Here is a 17,181-nt window from a genome sequence, read left to right on the forward strand (position 1 = left end):
ATGTCCCCAACCCATTTAGCAGAACCTGACACTTGAGTGGGAGAGAAAGCGCAGGGGTAAGATGCTTTAAGTCGTTCTCCAGCACCACTGAGCACAGTCAGAAATGATCCCCAGAGCCCGGAGTCAGCCAGGCGTGGAGCCGGGTGTAGCTCCAAATAAAACAACCAACCAAACAAAAACCAACTTGCACACTTGACACTGCCCTAATGTGACCTGCTGATATCATCTGCTGTCATCCTCCCCAGGGTGGCTGCTGTGCTGTCCTTTTCTTGTCTGTTTTGGGACCACACCCGGTAATGCTCAGGACCTCTTCCAGGCTCGGTGCTCAGGTATCATTATGGGCGGGGCTTGGTTTGCTGGGGATGGAACCCGGGTTGACTGAGTGCAAGGCAAGCACCCTGCCCTGTGCTATCTCTAGGGCCCCAGGCTGACCTTTGTTCCCTCCAGTTTCCCTGGTAGCTCTTCCCCTCTGTTCTTGTTATCTGTCAGTTCTGGGCACCCCAAATTACAGGGTACTTCCACCAACACCACCATCACTTTATTTTCTCCCTAGCAAACGGGGACACGGCTCGCCCCAGCAGGCCCGTCTGTGCGGCTGGTCAGCGTCCGTTTGCACGGCACAAACCCCAGACATGAGCAAGGCACTTGACTGTCCCTGCTCTGAACCCGAGTCCCCGGTGCCAGCAGAGGCGGGTGCGGCGCCGATTTCTAGTTTTCCTTGGCTGCATGATCTTTTTACACACAATAGTCATAAGGGGTCGGGGAGAAAGCAGAGGTTTCTGCCAGGCTCAAGTGAGGTCTGAGCCTGCCCAGACCCTTTCTCCCCTTCTCCTGCTGCTGACACCCCTCTGCCAGGACAGGCAGGCCCTGCACACCTTCCTTGGCCTCAGGCCGGTGCCCCCCACATCTCTGGGGCTCCGAGATGCCCCCGTTCCCGGGGCCAGGGTCAGAGAAGCGTCCCCGCAGGTGTTAAGATGGGAGAGTCCTGGGCTGGTGTACAATAGCACAGCGGGCAGGGCGTTTGCCTTGCACGCAGCCAACCCGGGTTCGATCCCCAGCATCCCATATGGTCCCCTGAGCACCGCCCGGGGTGATTCCTGAGTGCAGAGCCAGGAGTAACCCCTGTGCATCGCTGGGTGTGACCCCCCAAAAAAAGAAAAAAAAAAGATGGTTCTGAGTTTATCTGAGCTCCGGGCTCAGCGCGCTCACTGTAGCCTCCTTTCCCGGCTTCGGAGCCCCAGGAGCGCGGAGGGCCGCGGAGAAGGGTCGCGGCACCAAGGGCGATGAGGACGCCCAGGCCTCAGCCGGGGAGGGGTGGGGGTGCGGGGCGAGCCGGCGCCGGAACCTTCCCGCGCCCGGGTCCCGGCGCGCCGGCCGGCCGGCTTTGGGCGCGACACCGCCCAACCGCCCGCCCCGCTGGCTCCGCCCCCTCCGCGCCGGCGGCGCCGCGGGCCGCGCCTTCCGGCCAGCCCGACTTCCGGTGCCGCTGCCGAGCGTCCGTGCCGCGCCGGCCCCTCCCGGCCGTGGAGCTCCGGAGCGCGCCGGGCGCCGCCGAGCACCGCGGCCCGAGCCCCCTGCGGGCTCCTTGCAAGCGAGCGGCGCCGAGGCGGGGCCAGCCCGGAGCGCGGCGGCGGGCCGGGCCGGAGCGGCCGGCGGGGGCCCGCGGGCGCCCGAGCGGGGCGCGGGGAGGACGGTCCGGCCCGAGGCCCGCGGCGCGGCCGCCATGGAGATCCGCCCGGCCCTCGGCCGGCGCCTGCGGCCCGGGGCGCGGCCCTGAGCGCCCGCGGCCTGTCCCCGCCGGCCGGGCGCTGGCCCGTGGATGGGCTGGGGGCGCCCCGCTCGGCGGCGGCGCTGGCGGACGCGGCCTCCGGGGGCGCCAGGCGGCAGCCGCGGTGGCGACCCAGCGGGGCTCGGAGCTGGCGGCCGCCATGGAGGGCCTGGCGGGCTACGTGTACAAGGCGGCCAGCGAGGGCAAGGTGCTGACCCTGGCCGCGCTGCTGCTCAACCGCTCCGAGAGCGACATCCGCTACCTGCTGGGCTACGTCAGCCAGCAGGGCGGCCAGCGCTCCACGCCGCTCATCATCGCCGCCCGCAACGGCCACGCCAAGGTGGTGCGCCTGCTGCTGGAGCACTACCGCGTGCAGACGCAGCAGACCGGCACCGTGCGCTTCGACGGGTACGTGCGCCGCCGCCGCGCACGGGGCTTCCGCAGGGACGCCCCGCTCGGGGGGCCTCCCGGAGGGTCGGGCGCCCCCGCCCCCGCGCCCCGCTGCGCAGCAACTTCTGGTTTCTTGCAGAGGTCCCGGAAACCTGGAGATGTTGGCTGGAGAAAAGGCAGCGGGGCGGGGCGGGGTGTGTGGGGGGGGGGGTGGGGGGGCGCGGTGCTGGGAGGCGGTGGGCTCCTAGGAGTTCGCCGGGGACAGTGCGGGGAGGCCCGAGAGTCAGTGGTATTCCAGGGGCGGAGTTCAGATGGACAGACACACACGTGTGTGTGTGTTGTGTTGTTGTGTGAGTGGGTGCACGCGCGCGGGCGTGTGTGGTCAGGGGCCGTGTGTTGGCTTCACAGTTGCCCGCTGCTGGGACCTGGGACCCCCATCCAGCCAGAGCTGGGTTGTCGGGCCTGGGCGCCCGTGCATGACAGCTGCGGAGCGCTTTGGCTTCCTTGAGGGCTTGGGTTTGTGTCTCGACGCCTCCCGGTACCTGAGCTCTTCCAGTTTTTTTTTTCCATCATTGGAGGTTGGGGGAGTCTAGCAGAAGGACGTTGAGCCACCGGTGATGACTGGAAGTGGCTCGGATGAGACCGGATTGATTGAAAAACCATTTCCTGTTGAAGATGACCAGGGCATTGTTGAGTTTGGGTTGGTCTTTCTTCTTTCCTTTTTTTTTTTTTAAGGCTTTTTTTTTTAAAGTATCAAATAGTACAAGCTGTTTCTTCCTAGATGAGATGCCAATATTTGAGAGTATTCCACTCTAATAAAGTGGTGCTCTCTCCAGTATCACCGCTGTAGACATTCTCATGCTGACCATTTTTGGCCACGCCATCCTGCTCCCAGAGGTGAGGGTAACAGAAGGACCCTGGAGCTCCCAGCATTTCCACTGGCATGGGCCCGTGTCTCCATTCCTGAATCTGCAATCACAGCTCCTGGGAACAGTGCTGTTAAGGGCTTCCCTTTCTTTAGAGGAGGGAAGAACAGTGGCGAGAAAACAAAGCAGCAAAACAAAAAAACAACAGCCTTAAAGCACTTGGAAGGCTTAGCTTAGTGCTCTTTGGAAGGACTGGGAATGTAGCCTGGCCTGTGCAGTTTGCCTGGTGCAGTGCCTGCTCTGGCCTGTGAAATCCAGAGGCTCCGTGAGGGAACGTGTATGAAGCATCTACTGTGCACTGGGATCCCGTATGTAGTCATGAGGAACACGCCGTTCCCTTCCCCCAGCGCAGGAAAACCTTCTGGTGGGGAATCAGAGATACAGGCGTGAGTAATAGCAGATGCTGTGCTTTCAGGTCTGTAGAAATCTTTGGGACTGCTTGGAGGTGGACACTCGGAAGGAGAAAGTGCTCAGTTTCGCAGTGAAATTTGGGGAGCCTTCATAGTGGAGTTGACGCTTGAACCCGTTAGGAGATCTTGAAGAGAGGCAGCAACGGTGTGGCACTTGGAGGAAGGGACTCGGATGGGATGGTGTAGCGGGGAGAAAGACAGAGGAGGGTAGAGGGGTGAGGCGAGATCATCTCGGACAAAGAACCCAGAGTCAGACTGGTGAGACAGTGATTGCGGAGATCTTACAGTTCCCAATTTCATTAGAGCTTCCTCAGGTATCTTTTTTGCATATAGATGATGATTTTTTTAGCACTGTGTAAAGTAGCATTTTATTAAATGCCTGTGATGGGACTCCCCCTATGCCATGTTCTGTGGAGAGGAAACCTAAAATAACTTGGAGAGTGTCTGCTTTTGAGGACCATAGAGAAGGCTTGATGTTTATGGCCTTTCTGCCCAGGGCGAGATTCTTTCTGTGGTTTATTTCAGTCATTTTGGCATTTCAGGAGGAGATAGAATGTTATTTGCAAATGTCATGAATTCACTTTGCACTCATTCTGGGCATTGTGAAAATGCTAGCCTGAGAGAGGTGTTAACTGGATGAAGCTCATTCACCCCTTGGGGGCTGGCTTTTGAGAGGTGCTTAGCCAAACCCCTCTCCCCCTTCTTTTTTGGTTTTGTGTTTTGGGCAACAACCAGTGACACTCAGGTGCTCAGAGCCTACTCCTGGTGGGGCTCCAGGGATTGAACCCAGGTCAGCTGCAGGCAAGATAAAATTGCCTTCTGTGCTGGCTGTCACTCTGGCCTGGCTTCTTTAGATTCCAGTGGCACTTGAGAACTAGTCCAGTGGGTCTCTGTGAACCGAAGTAGACGAAATGGTTCCCAGTTTTGATCATCACTTATATACTGTATTTATGTTTTTTGACAAATTGATCACCTGTTATGTGCCTCGTATTTTAAAAAGTCTCACTTAGCTTCATCTTAAGTGAGTATTAGTAAACATCTGTTGGGCTGGAGTGATAGCACAGCGGGTAGGGCATTTGCCTTGCATGCAGCCAACCTGGTCGGCCAGGTTCGATTCCTCCGCCCCTGTCGGGGAGCCCGGCAAGCTACTGAGAGTATCTCGCCCGCACAGCAAACCCTGGCAAGCTACCCGTGACGTATCCGATATGCCAAACACGGTAACAACAAGTCTCACAATGGAGACGTTACTGGGCCCGCTTGAGCAAATCGATGAACAACGGGAGGGCAGGGCTACAGTGCAGTGCAGTAAACATCTGTTAGTAAACATTTATTGGACCTATAATAGGTGTTTTGGTACATCTTGTCTGTGTGAGATAGGTTTAATCACTTTATTTTTAAAAACAAGTGAATTTGTAATAGATCATCGGGGGTGGGAATGTAACAGTTCAGAGATCATGGGTTCTATTTCTAGCACCGAAATGTATAGAAATGCTGCATGTGTTTGTGTATGCCTACCTGTATGTGCACGTGGATACACCTGCGTATGTGCGCACAAACACATGAACCTCTGGGGTAAGGGGAGGAACCTTTTTTCTGCTGAGGCTGTTTGGATATTTATAGTCATTCACAGTCCATACAATATAGGCACATGGCCATAGGCAGCTGGCGTGGAGCGCATGTGTCTGTCTCGGCATGTACCAGGGCCAGACCACGTGATAATCACGGGCTGTTTATGGTCTGTGGCTTGGACAGTATGTAGCCTCTGCCACCCTCCTACACTAGCCACTTGTTGATATTTGGGTCTTGTGCAGATATATCTAGTGCTGTGGCTGCCAGGCTACCCTGGTTTTGGGGAGACCCCGAAGTGCTGGTGATCAAACTCGGGGCCTTGTGCTGTCGCTGGCCCCATTGTTCATACTGTCAGCAGTAGCTTATTGATTAGTCCACTCCTGGCTTAGTATTTGAGAGCCAGAACTGATCCAGAAGAGAAGACCAGAAGGAAAACTTGAGGGAATGAAAGAATTATTAGTGGGCAAGTGGGAAGTGGTGAGGAATGTTACAGGGCTGGGGCAGGATAAAGGGAGGTGTCCAGTGACTGAGGCCTCTTGTGGTAGCTTGACTGCCCTAGGATGATTTATGGAAACCTTTGTCCCAGGAGGTTTCCTGACATGAATGGGAAGGAGAACAGGACCTCTGGGGATCCTGAGGCCTGTCTTAAACGCATCACTTTTCAAGTTACTGCAGGTAGTTAATATTTTTGATGAATATCCAGGTAGAGAGGAAAGGTATCATAATTTGACTGCGTTTAGAAAGCCACTAAGTGGAAACCTGGAGAAAGCACAGTGGGTAGGGCATTTGCCTTGCATGTGACCAACCTGGGTTTGATTCCCGGTATCCCACGTGGTCCCTTGAGCACTGCCTGGAATGATCCCTGAGTGCAGAGCCAGTAGTGAACCCTGAAAACCGCTGGGTGTGGCCCCTAAAACAAACAAAAACCCAAAAAAGTCACAGTTCAATACAGAGTTCAGGGAACTAACTGTGGGAGAGCTTATTTTGACTGAATTTTGTTCAGATAAAGTGCTGCTATTCATTTGCATATGATGAATTGTTATTTCCACTTTAGATATTTGAACCAACATTTGTTTTTCATTTCAAATTGAAGCTGGAAATAGATGAACTTATTTTTTTTAAATCATGTTATCTTTTATTATAAAATATTCCCATGATCTGATGAATGCATTTGGTTTAAATAGATGAATATCAGATTATAGTTTATTGATATTTAAGGCAAAATACGTAAGAAAGTTTGTATTGCAGTTTTCAACTAAGTCTAGAAGTAGTTTTTGCATTGGCACTAAGTAAATGTTACATTAATTTTGTTACATCTTTATTTTCTATTATAAATTTCACATTTTGGGCCATATTCTCATAATTTTAGCTGATTTTTGTGGAAAAAAGAATGTCACAGTTAGGATTTTAATTCTTTTTAATATGTTTAGGGACTAGAGAGGTAGCATAGGAGATGTGGCACTTGGTTTGCACCTGGCCAGTCCAGATTCCCAGGCATCCCACACGGTTTCCTGAACTCCAACAGAAGTGATTGTTGAGTGCAGGGCCGGAAGAACTCCCTGAACAACTCTGGGTTTGTCCTCCCCCTCCCCCCCCCACACACAAACGAGAGTAGAAATACAAAATTAAGTGTTTCTGAATGACTCATTTTTTGATCACATTCTGCAGTGATTTTTGTTTCTTGGTCACAAGCTGTCATCATTGCCTTAATAAAAACAAATGATTGAAATTCTCGAGTGTCCTGTTATATGAATGTATAGAAAATTGGGAATTATTAGACTATCAGAAAGTCATTGGACAATTACAGAAACCCAATAAAGTATTTTTCACTTATTTCTTACTCTTACATGGTACATCTGCACTGGAGCCATAGCACAGCGGGTAGGGCGTTTGCCTTGCACACGACTGACCGGGGTTCGATTCCTCCACCCCTGTTGGAGAGCCCGGCAAGCTACCCAGAGTATCCCACCCGCACGGCAGAGCCTGGCAAGCTCTCTGTGGTATATTTGATATGCCAAAAACAGTAGCAACAAGTCTCACAATGGAGATGTTACTGGTGCCCACTTGAGCAAATGGATGAACAATGGGATGGCAGTGCAGTGCAGTGCTAATATGTTTAGGGACCAGAGGTAGCACAGCAGGTGGGACACTTGGTTTGCACCTGGCCAGTCCAGATTCCCAGGCATCCCACATGGTTTCCTGAACTCCACCAGGAGTGATTATTGAGTGCAGGGCCAGGAGAACCCCTTGAGCAACTCTGTTTGCCCCCCCGCCCCAACACACACAAAAAAGAGAGTAGAAATACAAAATTCAGTATGTTTCTGAATGACTCATTTTTTGATCACATTCTGCAGTGATTTTTGTTTCTCGGTCACAAGCTGTCATTGCCTTAATAAAAACAAAAGATTGAAATTCTCGAGTGTCCTGTTACATGAACGTATAGAAAATTGGGAATTATTAGACTGTATCAGAAAGTCATTGGACAATTACGGAAACCCAGCAAAGTAATTTTTACTTATTTTTAACTCTTACATTCTGGGAGAACTGTGGTCAGAAAGTCATTTCAGTAACTTTGGTTTCTGTCTTTAAGTTGGGGCTCATATTGGCTGTGTGTTGTATTTGTATGGTGAATGCATGTGAGTCCTGCTTTTCATTTTTATTTTGTAGCTTTACCATGTGGTGCCCGGGGCTGCTCCTGGCTCACTGCTGCTTGGGGGTCACTCCAGGGGGTGCAGGTGGACCCCTGCACTACCACCTATGCTCAGCTCTCTTCTCTATGCTTCATTCCTGTGTGTGTGTGTGTGTGTGTGTGTGTGTGTGTGCTAATTCCGGCAGTGCTCAGGGCTTACTCCTGTCTTTGCACTCGGGTCACTCCTGGCAGGACTCTGGGGTCCCTATTGGGACACTGGGGATTGGACCTGGGTTGGCTGCCTGCAAGGCAAGCACCTTACCACCTGTGCTGTCTGGCCCTCCATGTCTGTTTTTTTTTAAATTGAATCACCATGACATACACTTAACTGCTCCTGATACACATGAACAGTTAGACAGATACACAAAGTTGTTCATGATTGGGTTTCAGTTACACAGTCTTCGTTCTTTCACCAGTGAACAGCACACTCCCTACCCCAGTGTTCCCAAATTCCCACCTGCTACATTAGCCCCCCAAACCCCCACCCAGCCTGCCTCTATGGCACTCCCTCCACCCCCCTTTCAGACACTGGTTTGCAGTACTGTTATGAAAGGTTACAGTGCATATTCTTTTTCCTCCTTTCAGGACTTAGTTCTTGTCCAAAGTGATCATTTCCAACTATCATTGTCATAGTGGTCCTTTCTCTTGTCCTACCTGCAACCCTTCCCCCCAACAAAGCTTCCTACCGTGGACTAGTCCTTCTGGCCCTCTGTTGTCTTTTGGTATTAGTCTCATACTATGTTCCTCCATACCTTTTATTTTTATTTATTCAATTTTTAAAATTTTAAAATTTTATTTTTTTTGAATTGTTCACAATGACTGATTACATTTTCTCTTTCAACCCAATCCCACCACCATTATACCTTCCCACCACCATTCAATCCTGCCTCACAGGCAGGTGCTAGATAATTTATTTCGTGTTGCTTGTTATGAATAGTATGAGATGTCTATAAAGGTCTATCACAGTGATTCAACAAAAAAAGTAAAAATAAAGTATAAGATGTCGCCCTGCTGCTTTTCGCGGCCCTGTGCTTCTAGAATTCTAAAATTTTAAATAATTGGGGTCTGGAGATATCGCTGCAGTGAGTTGGTTGGTTCCAAGATTGATTTGTGAGTCTCTGGATCATGGCTGTTAATGCGCTTAAATGGCACCTGGAGGCAGTTTGTGGGCGTGACAGCTAGGACCCCGGAAGGGCAGGAGATGGGAGGGGATGGCACTGGTCCCTCGCGTGAGGGGCCCAGGATGAGCCTGTGAAGATGGCTGTGAGGGTGGTGGCGATTGGGTTCTGGAGGTTTGTGGCTGCCGGGGTTTATTTGGGGCAGGTGGAAGGATGCCTGCTCCCATCTCAGGCGTGAAACCAGGCTGGCGCCAGGTCTGGAGACATCTCTGCAGGAGCTTCTGTTCTGAGATTCATTTGTGAGTCTCCATGCCTATTCTAATGTAACATTTCTAGAGTTTCATAGTTTCTAGTTCCTGTTTCTGACATCTGAGAATTTCAGGCTTTTAATGGAGTACAGGGAAACACTGTAACTATGTAACTATAACTTTATATTATCTCCCCTTGTGTTACAACTTTGTATTCAAATAAAAAATTTGAAAAAACTGTTCTTTAAAGTGAAATATTAGTGGGCCAGAGCAGTAGTACAGTGGGTAGGGTGTTTGCCTTGCAAGGGACTAATCTAGGTTCGATCCCCAGCATTCCATATGGTCCCTCAGCACTGCCAGGAATGATTCCTGAGAGCAGGGCCAGCAGTAACTCCTGAGCATTGCCAGGTGTGGCTCAGAAACCAAAATACTTTTTTTTTTTTTTTGTTTTTGCTTTTTGGGTCACACCCGACAGTGCACAGAGTTCACTCCTGGCTCATGTATTCAGGAATTATTCCTGGTGGTTTTCAGGACCATATGGGATGCTGGGAATCGAACCCGGGTCGGCCGTGTGCAAGGCAAAATGCCCTACCCGCTGTGCTATCACTCCAGCCCCCAAAATAAGTTTTAAAAATTTAATGTTTTTTGGGCTATGCCTGATGATGCTTAGGGCTTGTGCTGGTTCTGCACTCAAATTACCCCTGGGAGTGTTTGGGGGATCATGTGGGATGCCAGGGATGAACCCACGTTGGCCATATACAAGGCAAGTACAACCCCTTGTACTGTTGCTCCAGCCCCAAGCAAAATTTTTAAATGAAACTTCAGAAACCTAATTATCAAAAAAGCTATTGCTTTTGTCCACTAAGTTAGGAGCTTTTAAGTGCCCTGTGTGCTGGTTTCCTCCAGGATCACCTCGATGCTCCCCGTGTATAGACAGGGCGCAGGCAGTCACTCTCAGTTTTATGCTATTCCAGTGCCCTCTTCGGTAACTAAGATGGAAACTCTTCTGCATAGGCGTTTGCTTTGTGAACATTTTATATCATCTAAAACTGAAGTAAAGTGGGTCTTGGATTTGAGCAGAAATGATAACCGGGTATTGTTTTTGCTGTTGTTGGGGTTAAATTTTAAACAACGTTGGATTATATTTTGCTTTATTTCATGGGAGATACAATTTTGCTTATATCATCGTATCATTTTTTAAAAAACGTTTTTATTTATTTTGGGGCTTGGGGGAGATATCTGGCTGTGCTCAGGCCTTACTCCTGGCTCAGTGCTCAGGGATTGTTCCTGAGGGCTCAGGAATTATTCCGGCTTAGTGATCAGGGATCATTCCTGGATTGCCTGGGATCAAACCTCAGTTAACCGTGGGTGAAGGTGGCCTTCCATCCACTCCAGCCAGTCCACTCCTAAACTGGGTAGTGATATGCTCTTCAGTGAGGTTTAGGTTTTGGTAAATACTTAGTTTATGAGCGAATATTGCTGTTGTTTTTGTTTGGCGGCCATATCAGAAGGTTCTCAGGGCTTTTTCCTGGCTCTGCACTCAGCGATCACTTCTGGGAGTGCTCGAAATGGATGGGATGGTGAGGATCGAGCCTGGCGACTGCATACAAGGGAGATACCCTGCCTGCTGTGCTAACACTTGGCACTGGGAATATTGCTTTTGGTTGACCTTTTTCCCCCTTAATGCTTTGAGTATATTTTAGTGGTATATATTATATTTAATACTGTGTGGCATGATAGTATGTGGCAAAATATCTCCACCAAAGATCTACTTTTTAGATTTGATGGTAATAGAAGAAAAAAATTGGAAAATATTGAAGTAGAAAACTGGTAAACATTGACCTCCTAGAAGAGTTTTATTTTATGTAAGTAGTGAATATATTAGTAAAGTTTCATATAAGTAGGTTTTTTTTTGGGGGGGGGTCACACCCGGCGATGCACAGGGGTTACTCCTGGCTTTGCACTCAGGAGTTACTCCTGTCGGTGCTCAGGGGACCATATGGGATGCTGGAATTGAACCTGGGTCGGCCGCGTGCAAGGCAAACGCCCTACCGGCTGTGCTATCTCTCCAGCCCCCTATATAAGTAGTTTTGTATTAGTTTTATATAAGTAGTAGTGAGTGAACCTAACACATACCATATATTTGGTACTTGTTGAAATCGAAACCACAAAACCAAATCATAATCTTCCTCGTTTGTTAGAATGCTCATTTTTTTCCTGTTATTCCTCATGTGGTTCAGTTAAGGAAACACAGTCACACAGTATGCAATTTGCACTCACACCCGTGTATAAAACTTACTTTTTGTTTGTTTGGATTTGTTTTGGCACCACACCTGGTGGTGGTCAGAACCTTTCTCCTGGCTTTGTGCTCAGGGATCAGTCCTGCTGGGGCTCCGGAGAAAATGTGGTATGAGGATTAAACCTGTGTCAGCTGCATGCAGGTCAGTCAATCAGGTACTTTAGGGGAAGAATTGTCGGCTTAAATAATTTTCTTTTACATTTTGCGGGGAGTGAGGGGTGTAGGGGCAGACCTGATGGTTCTTAGGTCTTACTCCTGACTGTTCAGGAATCACTCCTGGTGGGGCTTTGGGGGATTGGACCCCTCAGCTGTATCAAAGCAGGCCCCTTCCACAGTACTCTCTAGCCCCAAATATTTTCTTCAAAGCATTTTCTAATACTGTGGGGTGTGGGTGGCCTTTTTATTGGTGTATTCTGAGAAACTAACACCTTGGAGATTAGAAGGAGGAAGAACATAGCTCTTTAGGATCCAGTCACTCAGCTTGGTGGTAAAGAAGTTACAGACCTCCCGTGTTTCTGAAATTGCATTTAATTTTGCTTGAGAAGTTGGGGATTTTTTGTTTTTGTTCTTAGATTTTTATTATGTACTTAATAACAGTGACAACTCAACATTGAGCTCACAGTACAAATACATCAGGTCTGTGAATAATACTTTATTACAACATTGGTGAGGAGGGGAAAAAAAGGAATTCTAGCAAACGTTGGATGAAACAGACTATTTGGTAGGTTCTTTCGTTTAAAGTCTCTTTCTGAGAACCTGCATCAATATTAGGTCAGGACTCGCCGTAGTGGGTGAGGTTCTCTACCTAAGAGAGTGGGCCTAATTTTGACTTACACTCTGGTGTCAGTTATGTATGTTCTGTAAATTGTTTTTCTGGGTTGGTGCAAGGGCGCGTACCCTTTAACTGTCCTTTCTGGTTGACTCTCTGTCCTTGTCCCGACCAGGTATGTCATTGACGGTGCCACCGCGCTCTGGTGTGCAGCAGGAGCTGGGCATTTCGAAGTTGTTAAGCTTCTCGTCAGCCACGGAGCCAACGTGAACCACACCACAGTCACTAACTCGACGCCCCTGCGGGCGGCCTGCTTTGATGGCAGACTGGACATTGTGAAGTACTTGGTGGAGAACAATGCCAACATCAGCATTGCCAACAAGTATGATAACACCTGCCTGATGATCGCAGCGTACAAGGGACACACCGACGTGGTCAGGTACCTTCTCGAGCAGCGGGCCGACCCCAATGCCAAAGCGCACTGCGGAGCCACAGCGTTACACTTCGCCGCCGAAGCTGGCCACATAGACATCGTGAAAGAGCTGATAAAATGGCGCGCTGCTATTGTGGTCAATGGCCATGGGATGACGCCGTTGAAAGTTGCTGCGGAGAGCTGTAAAGCAGATGTTGTCGAGCTCTTGCTCTCTCATGCTGACTGTGACCGAAGAAGTCGGATCGAAGCTTTGGAACTTTTGGGTGCCTCCTTTGCAAATGATCGTGAGAACTATGACATCATGAAGACATACCACTATCTGTATCTAGCTATGTTGGAGAGGTTTCAAGATGGCGATAACATTCTCGAGAAAGAGGTTCTACCACCGATCCACGCGTATGGGAATAGAACTGAATGTAGGAATCCTCAGGAACTGGAGTCCATTCGCCAAGACCGAGACGCTCTTCATATGGAAGGCCTTATAGTTCGTGAACGGATTCTAGGTGCTGACAACATTGATGTTTCCCATCCTATTATTTACCGGGGAGCTGTTTACGCAGACAACATGGAATTTGAACAGTGTATCAAGCTGTGGCTACATGCCCTGCACCTCAGGCAGAAAGGCCACAGGAATACCCATAAGGATCTTCTTCGCTTTGCTCAAGTTTTCTCCCAGATGATACATTTGAACGAGACTGTGAAGGCCCCAGACATTGAGTGTGTTTTGAGATGCAGTGTTCTGGAAATAGAGCAGAGTATGAACAGGGTCCGAAGTGTCCCTGATGCCGATGTCCACAGTGCCCTGGACAACTATGAATGTAATCTCTACACCTTTCTGTACCTGGTGTGCATCTCCACCAAGACCCAGTGCAGCGAAGAAGACCAGTGCAGGATCAACACGCAGATCTACAACCTCATCCACCTGGACCCCCGCACGCGCGAAGGCTTCTCGCTGCTGCATTTGGCCGTCAACTCCAACACGCCCGTCGATGATTTCCACACCAATGATGTCTGCAGCTTCCCCAACGCACTTGTCACCAAGCTCCTGCTGGACTGTGGCGCGGAGGTGAACGCAGTAGACAACGAGGGCAACAGTGCCCTGCACATTATCGTCCAGTACAACAGGCCCATCAGCGATTTTTTGACCTTGCACTCTATCATCATCAGCCTCGTCGAAGCTGGCGCTCACACTGACATGACAAATAAGCAGAACAAGACGCCGCTGGATAAGAGCACGACGGGGGTCTCCGAAATTCTCCTCAAAACTCAGATGAAGATGAGTCTCAAGTGCCTGGCTGCCCGAGCAGTTCGGGCCAATGACATTAACTATCAAGACCAGATCCCCAGAACTCTGGAAGAATTTGTTGGATTTCATTAAGTGACTGAATCTGTAAAATTGTTTAATGTGGTGCTAAAAAGTAAAGGACTTTAATCACAGACAATAGTAATTATGTGTTCATAAATTTTGCTTTCCTTTCTGTTACCTTCTTCCCCACCCATCCTTCCTTCGATTTGGTCTTTTTGCCTCATCTGGTGATTTGATCTTCAAGTACACTTTAAACAAAGCCACATTGTTTAGGTGTAATATAATCTAAGGTGTTTGGATATTGGTCACTTAACTGTTTTCTTTTTTTAAAAGGAGTATAAAATATTTTATGTAACAAAGGGTAGTTATGATTTGAGGTTGATAATGTTTTTAAAAAACTGCCTACAAAAGTATTTCTGTTAGGCCTGTGTCAGCGTGTCCTCCTTTGAGCAGCTGTGAGGATCTCGTGCAGGAAGCCGGGAAAGGAGCGTTGAGAGTGTTGGATCCCTGGGTGTTCTGCGACCTGCTGTAGGTAGTTTTCACTTCCCATTATCTGGTGTGTTTGACACATTATAACCTTTGGAGGATTTAAAAAAAAAAATCAGAGCTGCAGATGAATTGACAAAAATGTACTGATTGATTGTTACAGTTGAAAATTCAATCCACTGAAGTTGCTGCATTATGTTGGTGGTGTGTACAGAGTGAAGCTCCTCTTAGCAGCTTTTTAGAGAATATTGATGGACTACTAGCCTTTGGGCTTGGATTCTAAAATTCTTTGAAGTCTCTGTTTTAATGTAATTTATCTGAATTGCAGCAGTCTGCATTTTAACTTAGCTCACAGACATGTAAAAACTATGAATGCTGTATTTTCTTATGAAACAAATGCTCTCCATATAGTTAATTAATTCTATTTTTGTCCCTTTCCTGCTCCCATTCCTCTTGTGTGAAACCTTTAGAAATTTGGAAATTGCTTTTCCAGAGGGCATTATTGTTGCCTCCCTTTAAGGTGTATATGACAGATGAAAAGGAACCAGGATATTTAAAAATTTTTTTTTTAAAACTTTCTTAGTCTGATAAGTAGAAAAATGACTAGTGTGGTATATATAGGAAATGAAATGTTTCTGATAATGAAAATAATTTGCCACTTAGGAAAGTATTTTTGTCCAAGGGCCGCACATTTGCAACCATACAATGTCACTTCTTTTAACAGCCTAGGAAGAAGTCTTTGATGTCTTTTTTTCTTTCTTTCTGTTTTAATGGCAACATTCTGTCAGTTTCAAAAAGCATATTCTGTGATTATCTTTGAAGCATCGCAGAAATCCAAGTGAAAGGTACATACCTATTTCTCTTGAAGTTAAAACTAAAGGGTAAAACGCGATAGATCTGTATTTCTCTAGTGCCAAATGATTGCCTTAGTTATTCTAGTTCATGGGTGTGAGTGCAGACAGGCAGCTCCCCTCTTTGAGAGCATTTGAATGGAGCAGCAGCAGCAGCCAGAAACTTCCAGAACCAACCTGTGACAGTGCCAGCCACCATTCGCTGTATGGAAGGAGTGACTATTGCCTTGTGGCATGTCAGAGAAAGACCCGTGGTGGAGTCAGTCTAGAACATCCTGATCAAGCCTTGTGTGCCTTGGAGATGCCCCCTGGAGTGAGGTGTGTTAAGGGTGGGAGGGAGCAGGGACGGGGAGCCCTGGGACCCTTGCTTTCCTCAGTAATGCAGGGTGGGTACTTCTGCAGTGACTGAACTTCTATTACTCGTGTCTTCTTGCTTCAAGTGAGGAATATTTTGATGGTAAATTCTGCCTTTCAGTTTTCTAACCAGCGATCTTTGTTGGGAATGCTTTAGAATGACTTAAAGGGAGAGAGTTGAGCTGGCCCCGATGCTCCTGGTGTAAGCCAAGGAACGACTGTCTTTTGCTTTTGGCCATGCACATGGCCTGAAAGAGAAAAGGCATCTCTCAGGTTGAGTGGGTCACTCCTTTGCTCACTCCGACCCGAGTTTCCCAGATGCCGACAGTCGGAGGAAGGCCCACGGTTCTCAGTATCTAGTGGTTCCATTACTAATGTGATAATTGTTTAAACACCAAAACTTGAAATGTATCAGATAACGTTGCATGTTTAAATAAAAACCATTTCATCCTTTTGGCTACCCAGGACAGCACCACTTTAGATATTGCTTATTTATCAAAGGGAGGATAATGATTCTATGTATATATACAGACATCAAAATTAATGACATTCAGGATTTTGGAGAAGGGACCTGACTGCCGGAGAGTAAAGTTACTGGTTGAATGCTGACTAAGTTGGAGAAAGTATTAGAAGATCATGGGATAACCTATGAACTCTGCTAATGGTAATTGAGATTTCGTTTTTTAAACTATAGTATAGCAGTACATTGTGCACTGATTGCTAAGGGTCTATTCTGTCTTGTAAAATAAATCCAAATATGTATCGTGAAACACCTGTATAAAGCCATTCTTGAAACAAGTGAGCTACGTGCCTGTTTCTTTGTTTTTCATAGAATTATTTTTAAAAATGTTTAGCCAGATACTTAAGTTTTTTTCTCTTTACGGGAAATTAATTCAGTAAGAAAGATGGTACTTATCTCAGCCCTCAGAGACTCGAAGCCGTTTCTGTTTTCTAGCTGCTTTTACCATGTTAACTTTTTTATTGGTAGAATCATGCTTTGGGTTGTGAGTTTTCTTTGATAACACTACAAATACAATCAAAACTTTTTGTCCTAGTAATTGTTCTGTAAATCTGGTGAACTAGAGAGGTTTTGCCTGGGCTGATTCGGGCCTGGGTGAACAGTGTGAGGTGGATTTTCATGCTTCTAGAGAGTTGGTGAGGCGGAGCTTGCCTTTAGGTAACAAACTCAAGGAGGAATGAGCAGCAGTGGCATCCTTCAATCTATCTTTTTTTTTGTTATTGTTGTTCTTGGTTTTTGGGCTGCACCCAGCAGTGCTCAGGGCTGACTCCTAGCTCTCCACTCAGGAATCACTCCTGGGGTGCTGGGTGGACTGTATGGGATGCTAGGGATTGAACCCGGGTCTTCCTAGTACAAGACAAATGCCCTCCCCTTTGTAGTATGACTGACCAAGGCCTCAGTTTAAAGAAGTGGAAACCCAGACACAGCAGAGCCCCATTCTCCCCTGCTCGTGCCGCCCCACGAGCCGCTGTCCTGCTCCCAGCCACTTGGCTGTGTGCTCTTCAAACACCTAAACTGCAAGCTTTGGTCTCACTTGCTTTGTGGG

General features: G+C 48.1%; 1 protein-coding gene across 1 annotated transcript; it reads left to right on the plus strand.

Moving 5' to 3' along the window:
* The first annotated feature begins 1,889 nt into the window (after window positions 1-1,889).
* On the plus strand, window positions 1,890-16,415 carry FEM1B (fem-1 homolog B). The gene is made up of 2 exons (XM_056127801.1): window positions 1,890-2,176; window positions 12,362-16,415. Exons 1-2 carry the CDS (start codon window positions 1,929-1,931, stop codon window positions 13,995-13,997), a joined length of 1,884 nt encoding a protein of 627 aa, XP_055983776.1. The 5' UTR covers window positions 1,890-1,928; the 3' UTR covers window positions 13,998-16,415.
* Window positions 16,416-17,181: the final 766 nt, after the last annotated feature.

This window comes from Sorex fumeus, unplaced genomic scaffold, assembly GCF_029834395.1.
Source record: "Sorex fumeus unplaced genomic scaffold, SorFum_2.1 ptg000063l, whole genome shotgun sequence".
NCBI lineage: Eukaryota > Metazoa > Chordata > Mammalia > Eulipotyphla > Soricidae > Sorex > Sorex fumeus.

Bases quoted from the DNA above. Each gene is read 5' to 3' on its own strand.
- FEM1B (XM_056127801.1), top strand. From the start codon at position 1,929: ATGGAGGGCCTGGCGGGCTACGTGTACAAGGCGGCCAGCGAGGGCAAG. The intron at 2,177-12,361 runs GTACGTGCGCCG...TGTCCCGACCAG, and splicing joins GGCACCGTGCGCTTCGACGG to GTATGTCATTGACGGTGCCA.